This window comes from Lycorma delicatula, chromosome 9 (assembly GCF_047948215.1).
Source record: "Lycorma delicatula isolate Av1 chromosome 9, ASM4794821v1, whole genome shotgun sequence".
In the NCBI taxonomy this organism is placed as follows: Eukaryota; Metazoa; Arthropoda; class Insecta; order Hemiptera; family Fulgoridae; genus Lycorma; species Lycorma delicatula.
Window position 1 is genome coordinate 30,528,151 of NC_134463.1, and position 23,939 is coordinate 30,552,089.

Genomic DNA, 23,939 nt, shown 5'->3' on the forward strand with positions numbered 1-23,939 from the left:
TTTAAGAGTGGTGTTTTAAAATTTTTTTACATATTTTTTATTTTCTACTTTTCAGTCTTCATAAATTTCTACTTTACAGCTGCGCTAGCGCACAGGTTTGAGCGATCTTTCGAAGTTTTCATGCCGATTTCCAATATCGCAGACAAGAGTATAGTAGTAAAATTTTCTAAGATACACTGAAATTAATCAAAGGCGTAAAAGTAGTTTTATTCTGAAGTAGAGATTAAACATAATTTTTTTTAAAGGCTACACTTATAATAAATCATTCTTAAATTTTATCTGAAAAGAAAAAAAAATAAAGAAGTGCAAATTTCTATAACTGTAATTTAAATTGTTAAGAAATTTTCATTTTCAAAATGTTCATAAACCGTCTTTATAATAATGAAATTATTACGACCTGGAAAGTCTAAAAACGTTATGAATGTGCCATATTATTGTTCAAAAGTAAACTTTTATATAAGAAAGAATAGCATATTTCTACCGTTAGGCTATTAGAATTATAAAAGAACTATTTTTCAAGTAAATATTTCAATCACAGACTGAAATATTTAAATATCTTAATATTAGCATATCAAAAAACGTTCACAAAAGAGTAAGAGTATCATTAATTTATACACGATTCTTGAATGAATTGTGTTCAGCTAGCGCGTGATGCTAATTTAAGTCTAAGTCGGCCTCCGTGGCGCGAGTGGTAGCGTCTCGGCCTTTCATCCGGTGGTCCCGGGTTCGAATCCCGGTCAGATATGGCATTTTTACACGCTACTTGTCATTCATCTCGCCCTCTGAAGCAATACCTAACGGTGGTCCCGGAGGTTAAAAAAATTCATTAGTTTAAGTTAAATTAATTAACGCATCTTAGCGACTTGAAAATGTTGCTAAAATGTGTTGTTATCAGGAGCAAACCTGTATGCAAAATTTCAGAGCGAATAGATTAACGGAAGTGCTTCAAAGTTTGACTGAAAGGTTCCGAACTTTGAATCTCACATTCATAAAAATTCATAGTCCAAGAACGAGTGGTAAAAAAGGATTAACCAGCACTGTCTCATGAACAACTATACATAGGATTGGGGAATAAATTAAGACCGCCCTCTTATTTTTTTACACGACTGCCCAAAAAGGAGTAAATGTATTTAGGGTGTGTGTATGTGTGTTTGCTCTACCGTAGCAACTCAACGGCCCAACAGATTTAGATGTATGATCCTGAGTTGGGATTCTTAAGTTACCAGGAATGTCGTAGCTGTATATATATATATAGTAGTGGAGATTTATCGGTTGTTGAAGCACAAACTTTAATGAATTGAATTAATGAACTGGAAATGTGAGCCTTTATCATTCTGTTAGCTGGGTTTGAACTGAATGATTCGTTTCAATCGAATGAATAATATTAAAAAAAGGAATATAATTAAATTTACGTAAAGTAAAATAATATTATATTTAAAAAATTGCTGTTTCATAATAACTGGCTTCCGTGGGGGCTGTGTGTGAGGCTAGAGTAGTGAGGTGATGCGAGCACCTCGTGCGGGGCTAGACCGATCATCACGATCGACTGGTAACTACGGAGTGCCGCTGGAGTGCTGTTTTGAGGAGTGCAATAAGGTGTTCTAATAATATCTTTGCAAGCCAACTTCCGATTTCCAAAATTCAAACGGGGTATTTGTTAGTAGGTTGAAAGTTAAATTTCGCATGCATCAGGTGATGCATGCATCACCTACATCGAGAGTGTAGGTACACTCTCGATGTAACAGATCACGGTTATTCGGAAGTGTTGTTATATCTTTACAACCGATCTTCCGATTTTCAACATTTTAACGGGGTATTTGCTAGTGTAATACAAAATCACGATGAAACCAAACCATAAAAAAACTAACTGATATACTCAGAAAAATCGATTGGCCTGCGCTACGCCGAGACCAGCTTGAGCCCGGGGAGCTCCCACAAACACTCTTGGTGGAGTTTGATGATAGTACGATTAGAGGTAATGCTCTCGGCATCGGATTGGGGCTAGAACCCAATATTGTCGAGTTTGATGTTTTAGGAGGACAGAGCAAAGTGGAACAGTGTATGCTGCAACTAATAATGTGGTGGGCTGTGACGGTGTACATAAACTACAAGGGACTACTCTAGATAGAGCTGTCGTAGATCTGAGCACTCAACATATTTGCCAAGGGCCAGGCCTACGTATAACCGAGTCGCGTGAGGGAGAGTTTAGTTGTTTGGATCCCAAAAAATTTCTGTATGATACGCACGATAAAAATTCTCGAGGAACTTAATCGCTTGAGAACTCTATAAGTGTAGATTGGTATACGCCAATTAAATAAATAAATTGAAATATTTAGTTTCCTCATTTGGCTCAGTACGTTAAATACGCTATATTCATAAGTTTTCGAATCGTGAATTTTTTCGATGATCACTAACAATATTAAGTAGTAAAATAAAATTTAAAAAATTAAAAAGCATGGCTACCAAAAAAAAAAATAATAATAATAAATAAACTTAAAAAAGAAAACAAGATATGGAAGTAAAGAACTAAACATCGTTAACCAGTATTTAATTAAATAAAATAATGGGTGACCAGTCAACTTTCAGACAGTTTTAATTTGTTTAAATATATTATTCATATTGTAGAAATAGCAGGCATTTAAGGCTGTCTAATAATTAAGTTCTCACTAGGTGTTACATCGATAAGAAAATTTTGTCCTTCAACAAAAATATTTAAATGCAGTCGGTGGGCTCTGAATAGTAGTTGTCCTACATTAAAGCGCTCTGAATAGTAATTATTCTATATTAAAGAACCTTCTTGAATATAAGAGAAGACTGTTACATTGAAGAAGATAAGTCTTCATTCACAAAGGATTTATATACCTACAGAAGTAGTTAAAAAATAGAGAAGGAACTTCAAATAAATAATGAAGATTTGTAAGTCGAGAGTGGCTACGTAATTTCATGAATAAGTATAGAGATTTAAAAGAAAACGTAAACTTACTTGCCAATGTTTGGCGGATCCTATGAGGAAAAATTAATGGTCTTTTTTAGACGCATAATTCGATTACAAGAAGAAAATAATTTTTTTTATGAAGTAAATAGGAAATGCCGATCAAATTCCGATTTAATACGACACGTCAATAGATTCTGGTATGGAATCAATTAAAGCAGTCTGGTATAAAATTGTTCACGTATTTATTTACGGTTATGAAAAACAGCAACAACATACAGTTATACTGACAATTCTAGTAAATAACAAAAACCTTCCGCAACTTATATACAAAGTGGTTAAGAAGGAATAAGAAATAATTTCAGAACTGGTTTTAAAGCTTAAAATAAGGGGAAAATGCATACAAACATATGTCCGAAAACGCTTTTTATCAAGTTACGACTAGAGAAAACTTTGAACGGATTACACCCCAGTGAAATGAGGTCATACTGAAATTTTTAAGGCGTTATATAAGGGGTAAATTTAATGATTTTTGGACCTGAAAAATCTAATAAAATAGGTCCAAGAACTTTATCTGCTGTAGTTTTCATGATATCAACGTAAAACAGATAAATTCGGTGACGAAAAACACGTATTTTTAGGTTTGAAGTACAATAAGTTTGTTAAATAATCAATGAATGCATAGATTTTATTATCAGAACTTGTAGAAAATTTAATTCTGAGAAACATAATGTTATAAAGTCTATGAAAAACAAAAATAAAATCGCCTTTTATTAATAAAAACAAAAATAAACTGAAAAATGTTAAGAATTTTTTAAATTAAAAACAGCTGTTTTTAGTACAACGAATTAAGATCTTTAAAAAATTAGATTGGCAACACCAACTGTATGCTTCGAAATTAATTTGAAAACTACTTATTGTTATCATCATGATGAAAGTAACATGTTAATTAAAGTAACATGGTTATCATAAAATTGTGGTTACGTGTTAATAATAAACGTTAGGCGGTTTTGTTATTTTTGACATAATTTTGATTATGTTTAATTATTTTTGATAATCAAGTTATGCATTGGTTTTGTGTTTGTTGTACTATAATAATTTGCTTCATATTTTTTATACAACATTCCTTATTATTCTGTTTACGTATACTGCATGTGTTTCCATCTGTGGCGAATTCAAAGTTTTATGCACGTATACAAGTGCATTCAATATCAGTCGAATATTTTTTTCTTTTATTATAAATGTAGAATTTAAAAACAATTTCAATTTTTTTCAATTTTTTTTTTTTTTGTAAGTAAATTAAATTGAATTTTTAAGTTTTCAGCATCCGTGAATTATTTCAGATTATTCAGAAAAAAATAAATGCACTGGTATCTGTATTAATCCATACAATACCTATAAGAACTATAAACTAACTGAATGGATTGGCCAAGTAAAAACTTTTATAAAAGACATATAGTAATTACATCATAAAAACTTAAAATTATGAGCAATTTTAAAGTTATTTTTATTAGTTAATTTACGTAGCTTGAGAAGAAAGTTTTTTGATGTACTGATATAGGGTGAATTTTTAAAATAATTAAGACAGTGTTTATTGCAACTGAAGAAAAATCGCACGCGAAAGTTTTGATTTATGATCAAGGTACCTAAAGATGTTGAATACTGAAATAGTTAACATTTTTAAAAGAAGTATTAAAAATGCGTGCGGCGATATACTCCAAACCTTTCCTCATACTGAATTCTTCTATAGTTTTAAAGTGAGTAGAACAACTGATGAACTAAAAAAAAAGAAAAAGAAATAAAGATGCTATAAGAGCACACAGAATGCGTTTAGATGAAATAAGTATATTTTAGCATGAGTACCCTACAACGGTTTCTGCGATTTCCCGTTACTTAGATATAGGATGTTATTTTCTGTACACTTTAATCTTGAATTAATTTGTCACTTGTAGTAATCTAAAGTATTTATTAGCGTAATTTCTTCAAAATTTGTTCTACGAATCTATAAGTAGTAATTATTTTCTATTTATAACAGTCTTCTTAAATTACGTTAGAACAATAATAAATATGATATCAACATTTAAATTATTGTTTTTTACCCACTGATATTTAATATGTATTTTAATGCAAAGTACGTGGTTAAATTTCTAATTATCCAAAATAATTATTTTAAGTAAAAATAAATAAACAAAATGTATCGGATAGTGCAGAGGTTCCACAGATCAATCGTATTCTTTCATTTTTGATATCAATTCCTCAGTTTTAACACATACAGTTTCTTTAACACATGCAGTCTTGTAGTGATATAACCAAAATGCAGCTTTTAAATAGAAACTAATTTTTTTATAAAACCTTATCAATTCAAATACTGATAACGTTTTTGCATCGACGACTGAACAATCACATCGAATGTCTATAGATATAAAACTCATTTTAGAGTTACGTTATCCAAATGTGTAAATTATACAAGTAAGTAATATATTATAAGATTTTCGTTGTTTAATTTGTAAACACTGTTTCATTGTAAACGTTTTTATTATTGTTATCAATCAATGAATAACTTTTATGGCTTTGTTTATTATGTATTACAATATAAATAATACAGTACGTAATAAAAAATCGTATCTCTAAATACTGATTAAATAAATAAATCATTAACAAATAGTTTAAAAATGTTAAATGAAAATTTTTATCCAAAAGTATTTTACTATTCCGCTTAGGAATTCACTCAAAAAATTCCCGTTGTTTTTATAGTAGTAATACCGTAAATATATTTCAAGTTTTATTGTACCATGATTTCTAGGAAAATGTGCTACTATACTGTTATGTGTTTACTATGTGTTTAAAATATGTGTTTACTATGTGTTTAAAATGTGTTTACTATACTGTTATACTGTTTACATAGTCTATACTACACGGAATGTACTGGCGTGCAGGCGTTTAGCAACAAATGCCCATGGTCAGACCATAATAGTTCACTTGACCTGAAGATTGATTACAATATAATATTATACTGAGAAAACACAAAAACAGTGTGACCAGAAAAAGTAACCAATCAAAACAATATAAACTAACAACAATTAACATCTGTTCGCCATATAAATCATCAAACCTTACACAGACTGTTCAACTTAAAAAAGGTCCAATCACTCAATAGTTTATATTAAATGCACATTTTTGTTAAAATGCATATATTGGTGTAAGATGGATAAAATAATGTGGACGATGTTGGTACGACTGGAGCTGGAGTGGATTGTACTTTTTTGCTTGCAAGTTTGAGTACTGGCAGTTTTTGTCCAGCACTGGCTTTTCAACAAGGTTATATAATCGTGTGTTGTTTAGTATTCATGTTGGAAAAGTATTTAGAGACGAAATTTCATGTTGTGTAGCGGGAAAGTTCAAGGAGAAATTTGAAAAGGAAGCTCCAGTGAAAAGTGTTATTCAGAAGTTTGTTAGAAAATTTCGTGAAACCGGTTCGGTGTTAAACCAAAAACGTACCTGACAGAAGTCAGTTTTAACGACGCAGCTCGTACAGGACATTAAAGCGGCAGTTACATAATTTCCTCATAAACCTCATAATATTTGAGGAGACTAAGCCGGGAAAAGAACACTTCACTAGGTTCAGCCCACACTACTGCAGTGAGGAGAATGCTGAAATCCATACCAAATAAAGGTTTTCCATGAGCTAACTAATGCCGGTTATGCTAACAAAGTTCACTACTGTCGAAAACTTCATTAGAGGCAACAATGGCATTTTAGATCAAGTGTTTTTCAAAGATAAAGCGTGGTTTCACCTTTATCTGTGAAAACAGAATAAAGAAACCAGAATTTTAACCCCAAGTCAGTACTACCGGATGTGGGGTTCTGAAAGCCCGCACATCTTCTTTGAATCTCCCTTACACCCACAAAAAATAGGCCTATGGTATGCGGTTTCAAGGCAACGAATAATAGGACCCTTGTTTTTTGAAAAAAATTATGGGTGCTGCCGTCTACCAAAAAATTATCCAACAGTTCAGAGCCTTTTTGTAAGAGGATGAGCATGGTTATTGGTTGCAACAGGACAGCGTCACTTGTCATATAGCTCACATTCCGATGCAGGATTTTTTAAGTAGAAGAATCATTTCTAAATGAATTGTGGCCACCAATATTCCCTGATTTTACTAGCACAAATTTCTTTCTGAGGGGTTAGTTAAAATAAATTGTTTATTGGAGCAGTCCGCGCACTCTTCAAGAATTGAAGACAACCATTACCAATGCCATCCAAGAAATAGACAGGGTACAGCTAAAAAAGTAGCCAGGAACGTGGTTAAACGTGTTTTCAATTGTGTAGATATGGATGGGCATCATTTCAACATCTTCTGTTAATAATTATTATGTAAATGTTCACCAGTAAACTATTATTTATAGACTAAACCAAGCGATGGTACCTCTTTAAGTTGAACACTCTTAGACCCTAATTTGGATATTTTACTTGAAATGTCCAAGATAACGGAAAGTAGATATCACGCACACTAACGCAAAAATAAAAGAGAATTAAAAATAATGTTCAATATTTATAAAAATTAGATGCAACGTATTTAACAAAAAAAAAAAAATGATAACAATCAAAATAAACCTTAATGCTTCAAGTATAAGACAATATACAGTAAAACGTATACATTTATAAAAAAGATTGTATGAAAATACAAAGAAAAATAATTAATATAAATTAACAAATAAATAGCACTTATGAAACATTATAAGAGAAGAATTTTTAGCTGGGATTTTAAAATAACAATATATAAAGTAAAAGTTTTAATAAAAAAAAATAATTTTAGGCAAGCCCAGAAAGTGTAAATTTAATTCTAAAAACATTTTAAGTTTCAATTCTTCAATTTAGGCAGCCCTCTTGTCTTAGTGTACTCCAACTTTATAAATTAAATAGATAAGGCTTAAATCTAAAATAAAAAAAATATAAAGACAGTCTGAATCCTAAAACAAACAGTTATTCCTGCTGATATATATTTGTAAGTTTATAAGGAAGGATATTATAATTTAATGTTCTTATGGTTGAAAACTTTGTCGAAAGAATTTTTAACAAATTTTAACAGACTATTGGATATTATTGCTCCCTTATCGTTGAAAAACAACAATAAAATTTTGGCTTTGTTCCTATTTTGATAAACTATGTTTCTATCTGATCATTTGAAGACACAATGATTACATAAAAGTACTTTGTAGTAACATAAAATCAGAATTTATCAACAACTTTATGGAAAGAAATAAAAAATACAAGAACATTAACAACAAAAAGATAATCAAAAGTCTACATACATGTAAAAAAACTACATCCTAATATATTTGAATATTATAAAGTAGAAAAATAATAAAAGAACACAACACTGATGTAATCGAATGGACATAGTTGAAATCTAATACAGTTTAAAATCATAATCTAAATATGCCTTTCAGGCTTACAAATATCCTCCTAGAATAACTTAATTAGGAACCTCACTTCTTAATTACTGACTGTAGAGCTACTTTTTTATGTACTTGCTCAGTAAGAATGACTAAAAAAGTAGAGAAGAAAAATTTAACTTGAGAAAACAACGGGCAGACATGGGAAAAAAAATAATAATCTTTGCTCTTGTAATTCCAAAACGTCTGAGCTGATAGTACGAAAAAAATATCAAAACAATTTGTCAGTCGTACAAATGAGTTTGAAGAAAATAAAATGCTGATGATGCAATATATATTTTTTCTACAATACGAAGAATCAATATTTTTTTAAAATTATTCATATCACTATGAAATAAATGCTTAAAAAGTGACATAACAATATATACGTATAAATGAGTCCCATAATAATTTTATGCTCACATAAAGTTGACAAATTGTTTAAAAAGATATGTTTTGTTAAAAATAATCTGAAAATGAGATTAACAAAAATAATTAAAATACTTTATTATCATTAAATAAACCAATACAGTAAAATTACACACACACATATACGCACGCACGCACACACACAAAACTTTAATTTGATTATGTAATAACGACTATAAAAGAAAATTTATATAAATAGTTAACATAAAATAAATTTTAATAGAATTACATAACTTGGTAAAAATTGACTTGTGTAAAATTTTTTTCATAGACGGTTTTTTTGTTGTTAATTAGTAATTAACCCATCTCGTTTAGTCGTAAATTTTATATTTAAAAATGAAAGAAGTTAAAGATAAAACAAAACAATTAATTTAATTTTTTTTTAACCAAGTATTCAACGGCATGACAAAGAAAAAAAACTACACAAATAAGGAACACAAAAAGATAAAAAGGTGAAAAAGATGAAATAAAAGGAAAGAAGAATGTTTAAAAAATAAGAAAAATAAAAAAAAGGAAAATTAGAAGGTTAGAAGGTTAGAAAAGAACCAAAACAGAATGAAAAATGCAAGAGAAAAGGAAAATAATAGAAAGAAGAAAGAATAGGCGGAATAATCAAAAGAAGTAAAAGAAAGAAGAAAATAAAGTCAAAGGAAAAGGAAGAAGCGGAAAATCAGAAGAAAAAGAAAAAGAATAAAGAAGAAAATCATTACATCTATCAGTGATCAGTACAAATTTTTCTTTAGCAAGAATATCAACTGTTACTGTTGACATAGTGCAATTATTTCGTCGGTTCATCGCGTTCTTTATAAACAGGTATCATATTATTTAATAGGTTTTGTAATTATTTCATTAATTTTTACCATTCACTGTTTTTTCTATCTAAACTAATTTGTCATTATTTATATTGAAGATTATAATTTTAAAATACGATTTAAAATTTTAATTTCACATTATATTTCTCTCATTTTATCGTTTTCTGTAACCTCCCCCTCACGGAGAGAGGGGGGGGGGTCAGGTTTACAATCTCTCATTCCATCTGTATATGCGCGATAACTATTTACTGTACTTTGTTTTTCCTTTATTTAATAAATGTATATTCAAGATTTCGTGATCCATTATAACAAATCATGCAATTTAAACTTACACGTTTTAAAACAGATTACGTGTTGTTTAACTATTATAAGTGATTGTTTGTATGGTAATTAAAATATTATTATCAATATAATAAAATAAGATACATAATTTATATACACATCATAACTAATTTTTATTATTTTATTTATATAAATTTTATTTATTAATTTATTAATCACGCGATATTATACATTGTTTTTTTATCAATCGATGCATTATGCACTCGAATATTATCTTAGCGAAGGAGCTGAAAATGATTAAGTAGTCAAAATGCTTCGTGAAACTCATAAAAATCACAAGTTGGATACTTGCATCTGGCTCAGCGTTTCGTCGAACGGGGAAGGTTGTTCTTTTAGAACCTTGTTTCTTTTGTAAGTTTTATAATAATGGATTCACAGCTTTCTTACAAAAACCGTGAAATCATCAAAGATTTTTTTAATTTTTGATATAAAACAAAGTTATCCGAGATAACTTATCGAGAATGCGATTCATTTTCGATACCCAAAGCCGTTGATAACAGAAGAGATTGTTTACAAAATTCAAACAATCACTTGTTCAAATAATAATCGAATTACGAGGAGAGGTTATTATTTCTTTATTAAATATCAGAGGTGGTAGAACTGACAAATTATCAAAAATCAATTTCAGTATAGTAAAGTATGAGCACGTTTTATTCTGAAAATCTTAATGAACGAACAAAGCAAACATGTTTGGAGATGACTCAAACACCACTGAAACGCTATAAAGATGGAGGTCTTTCTACAGCCTATTGTCATTAATGATGAAATTCTATTTTTCTCCTGAAATAAAAAAGCAACAGCAAAAAACACTACATCTCCAAAATAAAAAAATAAAAAACCAGTTACTCCGGTAAGAAAAATTACGGTTTAATATACGAATTAAGAGAAATTTTGATTTCCTAACAGAACAATGGATTCTAAAAGCAGAATATTATTGCAACTTATTGAATAGCTCAGTAAAAACAGTCAATCATTCTGTCTATTTTTACAGCATAATTATTCTATTAAATAATGTTCATAAAACCGAAATTTTATAAAATAAATAAATGCATGTGGGTGTGTATGTGTGCCCGTGTGTATGCAAAAAAATATATGTATAAAAATCTCATTTTATGTAATCAAGAAATACCTCTCACCTATTTGAATGTATATCAATATGTAGGGGTGTTGTTAATATACAGATGTATATACACTCACGTTATCAATTTTATTATTCGTGATTTAAAATTTACATTTTTTTTGTAATATACTTTTTTACAATCAGAGATTAATAATGACTAATAAATCAATATATTTAAATTAAAAAAAAGTTAAAGACAAAAGGAAATGAAGTCGGATTCTCACCGATGTGGCTATCCCTTTTAAGATCCAAATATTTCATTAATTAAAATTTTATTGGGCTATAACTCTGGAACCAATGAAAATAAGTACCACTTATAATATGTCGTTGAAAAGTTCTCAAAAAGGGCTTATTACTGCAATTAACTTGGATTTTTCCTTAATTGCAGTAACATCTGTACGTACAGATGTCACGCCGGAACTAGTCAAAATGGAATCAGGGATGGTGAAAATGAATATTTCCATTGAAATCTGAAAACCGAAATTTTTCGCGGTTACAATACTTCCTTGTACTTCGTGAAAGGAAGTAATAAACAATGTTTTTAACCGATTCCGAAAAGAAATACCGAATTTTAATTAAACACTATTGACAAAAAAGACAGTTGTTTCTAAAATATTATTTATTAGTTAATAATGTCAATACAACTTTTACAGTACATGGAAAATAATTTTTATAAAATGACTTCATCTCAACCATTCATATATGTCGATAATTCAACTATTATAAATCTCAGCATGATAATATTTTCCTTATTCTTAACACTGTTTCAGCCATTTTGACATCACTTATGAAAATAAATTTTGCCATTCGGACTTCGGTGTAATAGAAACGAAATCATGTTGATTGATAATTGTAATTGTTACGTTTTTACCCCCGTTTGCCGTTGGGTGCTGAAACCTAGCGGGGCTAGGGTGCCCACAACAAACTATAGTCACCAGATCATCAAGCCACTCTACGGCACAAGCTGCTCCCTCGAGCACTGTACGTAGCAAGTAACCAGTCTGCACTCATACCTGACCCAAGGCGGTCGTGTCCGGATGGACTCTCTCAATTCTTGTTCGAATGAAAATCATTTTAAGTTTTAGCTTATGTTTGTTATCTTTAAAGTTAAGTTATAAGTCACAAGTATTAGGATACAAAATTATTTTAAACCGCCAAGACGGCGTACATTTAAACAATCCTTCATAATCAACAAGATGTTGTCTTCATTCATCACCTATGAACATATATAGTCCACCCTCGCTCTGAAATCTACCGCAACGACGTCCCGTCGACGTCGCAACAGTAATTTTAATATCAGAAATAAAACTTCATCCTCTTAATCAAGAAAATACAGATGAAATTTATATCATATCTGTCAATATTAAATATACATTTTATGTACGCTTTGTAAAGAATACAGCCCTATCCTAAGACTGTCAAAACTGCGCATTCTAAACTGTTAAACTGTATTTTACGCTAAATTTTCTTCGATACGGATACCTGCACCTATACTATTGTAGGATTCTACTTAACAGCAAATCTGCAATTAGAACATCCATCGATAGGAGTTCTTACGATATGAATAACCAACGCATATGTCCAAGGACTAAATATACTTGATATTTAGTGTCTTGCAGAATATTACATAGATTTTAAAATATTCTTACAGATATACTATGTTAACAAACGATTTTCTATTCATGTTTTATCTAACAATATAAGAAACCATATTTATTATGTGTGGAAAAACATCTCTTTACTTCGTTTTATTATAGCAAAATGGATTAAAAAATATGTTAAATGAACACAAAAATATGTTTTAAAAACAGTTTAATTATTATTTCATTTATCCTACTGGACAGACATATTAATAATTCTTACTATATCAATTATAGCAGTCACATTACATATTTGCTGATAAATTTAAACCTTAATGAAATTTGAACTTTATTAAATGATGAAAAAATCTAGAGGAGTTTAAATTATTTCTTCGTTAACCTGCACAATTCTATTATAGAAATTATTAACTGAAGCAAAGTTAAAGATAAGTACCGTCTTCTGATTACATTTTAAACGTACTCGATTTTGTAATAATATGCTCCATGTGCTGCCTAATAATTAATTTTTTGTATACTGTTCTTTAAAAATTTGACCTTTTTTCGACCAACGGTTTTCCAGTTAACAGTAGTAATTTTGTTTTCGGGTAAACGATTATTTAAAAGTAAATTCTTTTTAGTTATGTTGAGTTAAGTGTTAGGTATTGTAATAAAAAATAATCATTATTACATCGCAGATAAATTAAATTATATTTAAAAATAGAATTGTGATTAAATATTACCTGTCAATAAAAATTTAACATTAACTGAAGAAACGCACGACCAAAAATACTCAAACTTGAGTGAGTTAAATTATGAGAAAAGATTAGTTATTCGCAAGTTAAAAAAATTTTTTTTTCCTTTACTTTCCTTCTAGATAGCGATGTAGCAGAGCTTTAGCTGTAGAATAAAAACTATTTTAATCGGTAAAATTTGGGCATCTGTGATTTTTACTGAATCTTGACGTTTTGACATCTAAGGAACCGAAAAAACTAGATGAAAATTTTATGTATGGGTGTCTAGTGTTGGCCTCTAGATCATCTTATATCTCCAGAACTACTGGACCGATTTAGTCAGAATACTTCTATATATGGCGTAATGATACCATTAAATTTTCAACTTAAAAGATCAAGGTGGTTGAGGCTGTAGAGCAAGGTCACTCTCTTGTATTTCGAAATTTCGCATAATTAGATCATATTTTTCTTAGGCACATTTGTTAACAATTAAAAAAAAATATTTTGAAAATATTTTTTGCAAAATCGCACCCCTACCCCAAAAAATGCTTTAAACTACTATGTTGTGACGTCACAGGTGAACGCTATAATTAAACAAATCAATAATATTTAAAATGTAAAAAAGTAACTAGGTCTAGCTAGATCTCGAACTCCATCTCCCGGTCGACTCGGTACCAGGTGCGTTAAGTCTCGTGGCTATACCAGTCCAGTTAAATAAACGAAAAAATAATTAAATAAAATCATAAATATTTTAAATTAAGTTGTGCCGCGTGAGGGCAAAGTCCTACACTGTGTTGTCAGCTTTTTTTTTCTTTCATACAGAAACCACGAAAACTTATAATAAAAAGAAGTCAGAGAAATAATAATTATCTTTCATTTTTAAGCTAAATTTCAGTTATAAGATTTATAAAAATAAAAAAACTGGGAAGTAAAATAAGATTATTTGGAATTATTTATTATCTCATTATTATCAAGTTACTCATCGCAAAAAAATATAAATAAATTACTTAAGTTATTATGTAAAACAAGAGACTCAATTAAACTTGCTTTTTCTGAGATTAATGATAGCTCATTACTCAGCCAGTCCTTGTGAAGAATGCCAAAGTGAAGGTATTAGTTAAGAGCTGAATATATTACCTGAATATAAACTCTATTAATCCTGAATATACACTTAATTTAGGTTCATATTACCTGATATATTACTTAAGGATTATCATGTTGATATGCAACAAGTCGAAATGGTCTAGTCATTTTAAGAAATTACTTGTGATCCATGACAGATCACCAAATATTATTGTTATGAATTTTAAGATAAGTAAACTATAAATAATAAAAAATTCTTTTACGATTTATTTATTATTTTATGAAATGTATGCGGATGTCCTTTTTATGTTAAGTAAAGTTACAGGATAGTTTGGAGTCAGAACAGCAGTTAAATATTTAAATTTTTAATTTCAATGATAGATAAAATTTTTTGTCATAAGTACAGCAATTTGTATAGGTTTTTAGATGTATTTTTCTATTATGGTTAATTAGGCGCCGCCACATGTTTTATAATTGTGTGAATGTAGCCCATGCTTTCACTGCAATGTTAGTAGCAAAAAACATATTTGTTGACAAAGTCAACTAAATCCCTTCGCATTTCTAAAAATAAACTCATCTGGCACCTCAGTGTAAAATTAATACTTCTAATGTAAGGTAACCATGAGTTACGGAAATTTTTGATGTTAGTAAAAAAAACATACGCGTTGTATTTAAATTTGGATCGGCTTGTAATTAATAAATTTTTGTATGTTTTACCACCGATTACTAAGAAAACTCCTCGAAACGTATTATTATTAAACATATTTATCTACAATTCGTAATTTAAAAAGAAATAACATAATATAATCTTAATACAACTCATTTACTACAAGACTAATTGGACATCGCAAAATTAGCTGCACTTGACATACATTATCATAATAACATTTCATCATAAGCGGTCAGTTTTGTAGATATTAATCTATATTTGTAAAAAAATCTTTAGTTTAACATGACAACATTACTTTAATTACACTTTTTAATTTTTTATTAATTCTAAAATTAAAGTTTACACACATTTTAGCATTTTTTAACGATTATTATATTTAAATTTTGAACTTCTCAGTCTAGATTTTCACCAATATTTTTATAAAGACTTTTCATAATGGTAAATACAATTAAATCGGTTCAGTGGTTTGATCGTAAGTTTATATTAAGTTTAGAAATTCAAATTATAACAATTTATTAAATAGTAAAATATTTAATTGGAAATAAATAAGACAATGATAATTTATAGAATAAAATACTTATTTAAAAAAATATAAAATTAATATTAAAAAGCGAGTAATATTAAAAACGCTAAATTTGTCCATGTGGTATGAAAAGTAATAATTTATTAATGTACAGTTCAGGGATCTTATATTTTAAAAATTATTATAAAGAAATAATTAAATATTTATTCCAGCTCAGTAAATAATTACAAAATGTATGGATTAGTTAAGGAATAAGTAAATATGCTACTATACTAAAAACAAAAGGAACGATACCAGCATTTATATGGAAAAATAAAGGAAAATCCTTCACGTGAACATAATACAAATTAACAAATAAAAAGTTTAAATTTCTAATATTTAAAATCATTCATTCATTCCCTGAAGTAATGCCTAACGGTGTTCCCGGAGGTTAAAAAAAAAGTGGTTAATGGGCTACAACTTAAATTTAGAAATTTCACCTCAAAAAAAAAATATATATGCAGTTCAATAAAAAATTCCCAGTAAAATAAAGCACTTTAACCGATGTTAGAACCTAGAAGTTTAAAAATTTGATGTGGATAACACATGCTCCTTTATGGCCTCCTCTATGAATCATGAGACCTTGCCGTTGGTGAGGGGGCTTGAGTGCTCAGGGATACAGAGTAGCTGGACCGAAGGTGCAACCATATCGGAGAGGTATCTGTTGAGAGCCAGACTAAGGAATGATTCCTGAAAGAGGGCAGCAGCTCTTTCAGTTGTTGTTAGGGGCGTGAGTCACAATGACTTAAACGGCCGTATCAACATCACTCAGTCCTCTGAGTACTGCGCAGCTGAAAGCAATGGAAAACTACAGCTGCTTTTTTTCCAAGAAAATGTGGCTCTCTGCATTTTCACATAGCAATAATGGAGGCGCCTTCCTTGGTAAAATATTCCGGAGGTAAAATAGTCCCCCGTTCGGATCTCCGGGTGGGGACTACTAAGGAAGGGGTCACCAGAAAATTAAAAAATAACATTCTACGAGTCGGAGCGTGGAATGTTAGAAGCTTAAAAAAGGTTGGTAGGCTAGAAAATTTAAAAAGGGAAATGGATAGGGTGAATGTGGATATAGTAGGAATTAGTGAGGTTCGGTGGGAAGAGGAAGGCGACTTTTGGTCAGGTGATTTTAGAGTAATTAACTCAGCGTCAAATAATGGGCAGGCAGGAGTAGGTTTCGTGATGAACAAGAAGATAGGGAGGAGAGTGGAGTATTTCAAAACGCATAGCAATAGAATCATTGTAATAAGAATAAAATCAAAACCTAAACCGACAACGATTGTTAACGTCTATATGCCTACAAGCGCCCATGATGATGATGAGGTAGAGTGTGTATACGAAGAGATTGATGAAGCAATTAAACACGTAAAAGGAGATGAAAATTTAATAATAGTTGGAGATTTGAATGCAAGCATTGGAAAAGGCAAGGAAGGAAATATAGTGGGTGAATACGGGCTGGGCGAAAGGAATGAAAGAGGGGACCGACTTATAGAGTTTTGCACGAAGTATAACTTAGTAATTGCCAACACCCAATTTAAAAATCATAATAGAAGAATATACATTTGGAAAAAGCCAGGCGATACTGCAAGGTATCAGATAGATTATATCATGGTTAAGCAAAGATTTAGAAATCAACTCGTTGACTGCAAAACTTACCCTGGAGCAGACATTGATAGCGACCATAATTTGGTGATAATGAAATGTAGATTGGGGTTTAAAAACCTGAAGAAAAGTTGTCAGATGAATCGGTGGAATTTAGAGAAGCTTGAGGAAGAGGAGGTAAAGAAGATTTTTGAGGAGGACATCGCAAGAGGTCTGAGTAAAAAAGATAAGGTAGAAAATGTAGAAGAAGAATGAGAGAATGTTAAAAAGGAAATTCTTAAATCAGCAGAAGCAAACTTAGGCGGAATAAAGAGAACTGGTAGAAAACCTTGGGTTTCAGATGATATATTGCAGCTGATGGATGAACGTAGAAAATATAAGAATGCTAATGATGAAGAAAGTAAAAGGAACTATCGGCAATTAAGAAATGCTATAAACAGGAAGTGCAAACTGGCGAAAGAAGAGTAGATTATAGAAAAGTGTTCAGAACTGGAAAGAGAAATGAACATTGGTAAAATAGACGGAGCATACAGGAAAGTTAAGGAAAATTTTGGGGTACATAAATTAAAATCTAATAATGTGTTAAACAAAGATGGTACACCAATATATAATACGAAAGGTAAAGTCGATAGATGGGTGGAATATATTGAAGAGTTATACGGAGGAAATGAATTAGAAAATGGTGTTATAGAGGAAGAAGAGGAAGTTGAGGAGGATGAAATGGGAGAAACAATACTGAGATCTGAATTTAAGAGAGCATTAAAAGATTTAAATGGCAGAAAGGCTCCTGGAATAGACGGAATACCTGTAGAATTACTGTGCAGTGCAGGTGAGGAAGCGATTGAGAGATTATACAAACTGGTGTGTAATATTTATGAAAAAGGGGAATTTCCGTCAGACTTCAAAAAAAGTGTTATAGTTATGATACCAAAGAAAGCAGGGGCAGATAAATGTGAAGAATATAGAACAATTAGTTTAACTAGTAAAGAATCAAAAATCTTAACTAGAATTTTATACAGAAGAATTGAGAGGAGAATGGAAGAAGTGTTAGGAGAAGACCAATTTGGTTTCAGGAAAAGTATAGGGACAAGGGAAGCAATTTTAGGCTTCAGATTAATAGTAGAAGGAAGATTAAAGAAAAACAAACCAACATACTTGGCGTTTATAGACCTAGAAAAGGCTTTCGATAACGTAGACTGGAATAAAATGTTCAGCATTTTAAAAAAATTAGGGTTCAAATACAGAGATAGAAGAACAATTGCTAACATGTACAGGAACCAAACAGCAACAATAACAATTGAAGAACATAAGAAAGAAGCCCTAATAAGAAAGGGAGTCCGACAAGGATGTTCCCTATCTCCGTTACTTTTTAATCTTTACATGGAACTAGCAGTTAATGATGTTAAAGAACAATTTAGATTCGGAGTAACAGTACAAGGTGAAAAGATAAAGATGCTACGATTTGCTGATGATATACTAATTCTAGCCAAGAGTAAAAAGGATTTAGAAGAAACAATGAACGGCATAGATGAAGTCCTACGCAAGAACTATCGCATGAAAATAAACAAGAACAAAACAAAAGTAATGAAATGTAGTAGAAATAACAAAGATGGACCACTGAATGTGAAAATAGGAGGAGAAAAGATTATGGAGGTAGAAGAATTTTGTTATTTGGTTAGTAAAATTACTAAAGATGGACGAAGCAGGAGCGATGTAAAATGCCGAATAGTACAAGCTAAGAAATATAATGAGCCTTCAGTAATAAATATAATTTGTTTACATCAAAAATTAATTTAAATGTCAGGAAAAGATTTTTGAAAGTGTATGTTTGGAGTGTCGCTTTATATGGAAGTGAAACTTGGACAATCGGAGTATCTGAGAAGAAAAGATTAGAAGCTTTTGAAATGTGGTGCTATAGGAGAATGTTAAAAATCAGATGGGTGGATAAAGTGACAAATGAAGAGGTATTGCGGCAAATAGATGAAGAAAGAAGCATTTGGAAAAATATAGTTAAAAGAAGAGACAAACTACACATACTAAGGCATCCTGGAATAGTCGCTTTAATATTGGAAGGACAGGTAGAAGGGAAAAATTGTGTAGGCAGGCCACGTTTGGAGTATGTAAAACAAATTGTTGGGGATGTAGGATTTAGAGGGTATACTGAAATGAAACGACTAGCACTAGATAGGGAATCTTGGAGAGCTGCATCAAACCAGTCAAATGACTGAAGACAAAAAAAAAATGAAACATACATAAAATTTTATTTCATTAATCAAAGACAGACAGACAGACTCCAGTGAATTGAAATAAGAATTGCAAGAACCTGCATCAATAAAAAGTACTAGAAAGACGGTCAGTGGTCATGCGTAAGAGGAGACTAGGTTCCTTTGGACATATCATGAGGATGCAAAATTACAGACTTCTGAAACAGTTAGTACAGTACAGTCTTGACTCGAAAAAACACCAATACAGGATATAGATGCATCAGAGAAATAAGGGAGGATCTGAAGGAAATTGTCTTTACATCAGAAGACAATCATATGTGATTGTCTTTACATCACAGATAAAATAAAATTAAACAAGAAAATCAAGAAAAAACCACTCTTTTCACACTCACAAGAAAAAACTCACAACACGAACATTTTCAACACTAGAAATTGCACAAAAATCGGAACGTATGAAAGAGAACTGGGAAAACCGCAAGGCCCAAATAGTCCCATCGAAGAGACTTGTATAATGAACTGACCTAAAGTGATCCTATGTAGTCATAAGATAATAAATAATCTTCTATGACCAAAAATATTGGATTAAAGTTTTAATCATGCCTGACCGGGTTCGAATATCGATCATGCATGGCATTTTCACACGCTACTTGTCATTTATCTCATCCTCTGAATCAATACCTAACGATGGTCCCGGAGGTTAAAAATAAAAGATAATAAAAATAATAATTGTAATAAGAAAAGTTCTTGTACTTAAAATGTTAACTTATTTTAATATTTTTAACAAAAATGTACGGAACTGTCTTAAAAAATATTTGCGAAAAATTAAAATTTGCAATCTTTTAATATACTGAGAGATGTTAAATTTCGATTTTAATATAAGATTTACATTAAGGAAATTATAACAATGTTAACAAAAAATACTAGTTTTTATCAACTGACATCATAAAAAGTCACAGCTATGTTAAATTCTTATTCTGACACGATATTCATTATCAATAAGTAAAAAAAAAAACATGGAGATATAATCTTATTTTTCTAAAATTTGTCAATCAGAAAAAAATTCTCTGCCAATTGATAAATATTTACTTTTCTTAATAATGTATATTAGTATATTAAATTAAATAACCTTGAGTATGATTTCAATTTATTTGGTACCTTGTATCAATAAAATATATTTTACCTTGGTAAATTTTTGTCTCACAGTAACAAAAAATAAATCACAAAAAAAAATTATAAGGTTTAAAAGAAGGCTTTTAAAAAAGTTTATACTTAACATGTTTCCGGAAAATGGATTTTTTCGAAAAAAAAATTATTTGCTCTCTTTAACTTTTCTGGTACTTACGTATTAATACCACCGCAGCTACAGCTTTATTTAAAAACAGTCTAGTCAATCGGATTTCGGTGAAAAATGAACAGTCTCTTTATTAATTTTAATAAATGGTTATTTATATTTATTTATTTTATAAATATAATTTAACCAAACTTAACCTACGCTCGCTTCGCTCGCTAACCTTGACTAATTAACAGGAGTGTTTTGATTATTTAAGTAATAAATAATTGCAATAATTACTGAATTTATTAAATAAATACTTAAAAAATTTCGGTGTTAATTAGTCGTCAAGGTCAGCGAGCGAAGCGAGTGTAGGTTAAGTTTGGTTAAATTATATTTATAAAATAAATAAATATAAATAACCATTTATTAAAATTAATAAAGAGACTGTTCATTTTTCACCGAAATCCGATCGACTACTTTGTTTTTAAATAAAGCTATAGCTGCGGTGGCGTTAATACGTAAGTACCACTTTTCTTTATCGTGAAATTACCAATTTTTTTTAGGGAATTCATTAATATTTGCATATTAATATATTTTTTTAAATATTTGTATTTGATGATACAGCAGTGGTTTCCAAGTGGGGTACGCCTACCCCAGGGGGTACGCAAAGTGATACTTGGGGATACGCTAGAGTAGTAGTATAATTTATTTTTTTACTACACACGCACGCAAACGTACACACACACACACACATTATATTATATTATATAGGGTACAACTTATAACTAATTTTCGTCTTAGGGGTACGCGATCAAAAACGTTTGGAGATCGCTGATCTAGAGCTTAGAAACACAAGCAAGAATTACTGAAAAAGAAATAAATCTTCTTGTTTATTAAAAATTCAGTAACAACATTTATTAATTTCAAGATGCAGAAAATTTATAAATTCTTTGTTCTTATTAACGACTAAATAAAATACAAATGTAAAAATTCGTTACAAATTAATTTAATACAAAAATAAAATCATTTAATTATAGGTTTAATTTTAAAGGTTTTTTAAAAGAAAACCATATTGAAATTTTATTATTCTATTTAAAAGGCAATTATTTTTTTTAGTGTCTTTCCCAAACTGAACAAGTAGATATTCTATTTCGTCAGTGAAATAGAAATTATTCGGTCACCATTAAACATTTATTAACATTTTTCACTGCATCATATTTTATTTCTGAATTTGACTGCCTTATTTTCACGGATTAAAGATTAATGTTTGTTTGGATTACCGGAAAGTTTAGTTTTAAAGACATTCGAATTATCGGGTTCATCTTTTTTGATATGTAAATCTGTAAAATAATATTGTTAGTTGTACATTAAAAGTAAATATAGATAGTTAAAAATTTATGTAATATAATCAAATATTAATGTAATAAATTTATACAACATTTATTGTATCTTAATAAGTAATTTATCAGACTAAATACTACGATAATCTAATAAAATTTTGTAATAATTTCAATTATAGTTATGTAATAATACATACCTTTTACATAATTTTTTAAATTTAGTATTCAAGTAATTCGGAGAAACTGAAACAGTAGTTCTACAGTCTGTTGTAAATACCGTTACAATAAACAACACTACTAAATTGAAAACCACTAATAAATAACTTTCCATTTTTTATGAGAAGTTTTTTTGTAATAATAATAATAATGATGATGATGATGATGATGATAAAAATGAAGGAAACGTAAGTAACTACAAGAAAAACAAACCGTTTTCTCTCATTTATGTTTGTTTCATTTTTGCAAGATACAGGTTATGCGATGTCTTGATTCCAACAGTTCCCCACCGACTTCTCTGCGAACAAAACTCACCAGCAAATAAATAAATACCGCTCAATCCCCCTTCCATTCTTATAAACATATTTTTTTTTAAACTCTTTCTCACTTTATTTTTCCCTTTCATTTTCTAACTCTTGTTCATTAACTCATTCATACTGTTTTACATTAACATTTTATCTCTCACATCGTAATTGTTTTGAATCATATCAAATTTTCTCTTTCCATTGTCATAATACATATTAAAATTACATAAAAGCAAATGTAAATAAAAATAAACAATTGTAGATATGTGTCCCAAATTTAAAATTTTAATTTTCAGATATATTTTAAATTGTATCAATCTTTAATCGTGTATTATTATTAATTTATTATAATATAAACACGACGTACGTAATCGCACTTCCAACTTTAAAATAATTACTAGCCAATTTTATAAAAAAAAAAAAAAAAAAAAAAAAAAAAACAGCCGTGTTACTGCTATCGGCTAATTAAAATGATTGCATTTTAAAAATAATAATAATTTGCCGATCTCTGTGGCAGAGTGGTAGAGTCTCGGCCTTTCATCCTGAGGACCCGGATTCGAATCCGGGTCCGGAATGGCATTTTTCATCTGCTACAAAATTCCAATTTCGTATGCCACGCACGATCTTTAAGTTTACGTGGCGTTATCATCAAGAAAAAAAAAATATGTATACAATAATAGTAATAAATGACAAATTCTCCAATGGATGTTAAAATTACAAGAACACAAAATATTCAAATCCAAATAAGTCACTACACAAATAATAGAAATAAATATGAATATGCAGATAAAATATTTATATCAGAAATATTGCATATTATAATTCTTTTTTTTCCGGTAAAACTAAACACGATGTTTTGTTTTCATTTGAAGAATTATAATATGGAATATTTGTGATCTAAATAAAATTTCATATGCGTCCTCATATTTATTTCTATTATTTGCGTACTGACTTAACCGGATTTGAATATTTTGTGTTCTTGTGATATAAATATATATATATATTCATAACGGTGCCGTTCATTCGTAGTAAAAACTAGTATCTTATTCCATGGTTACTAGAGAAAATGAGGAGCGAAGAGGTTTCCCTTTGTTTTCATACTGGTGTACATCATTACTTTCCAAAAAAGAAGCTAGTTTAGTGTTTGTATAACATCTCAGATATGAAAAATGTCTTATAATCATAACAGAAGACAGTTAAAATAGTAGAAAACGATAAATTAACGAACTCCTTTCTATAAGAAGAATTATTGCGTTAAATATAATGTATCCAGTCGGTAGATAAATA

At 29.8% G+C, this 23,939-nt stretch overlaps 1 protein-coding gene across 3 annotated transcripts in view; it reads right to left on the reverse strand.

The window, feature by feature from the left end:
* LOC142329846 (trehalase-like) overlaps nucleotides 1–22,652 on the reverse strand; it is a 96,229-nt gene extending 73,577 nt beyond the window's left edge. For all 3 annotated transcript variants that reach the window (XM_075374709.1, XM_075374711.1, XM_075374710.1), the window contains exon 1: nucleotides 22,329–22,652. In XM_075374709.1, coding sequence (XP_075230824.1) covers nucleotides 22,329–22,462 — 134 coding nt within the window. In that variant the 5' untranslated portion in view covers nucleotides 22,463–22,652. The remainder of the gene's footprint in view (nucleotides 1–22,328) is intronic.
* Between the last annotated feature and the right edge of the window lie 1,287 nt (nucleotides 22,653–23,939).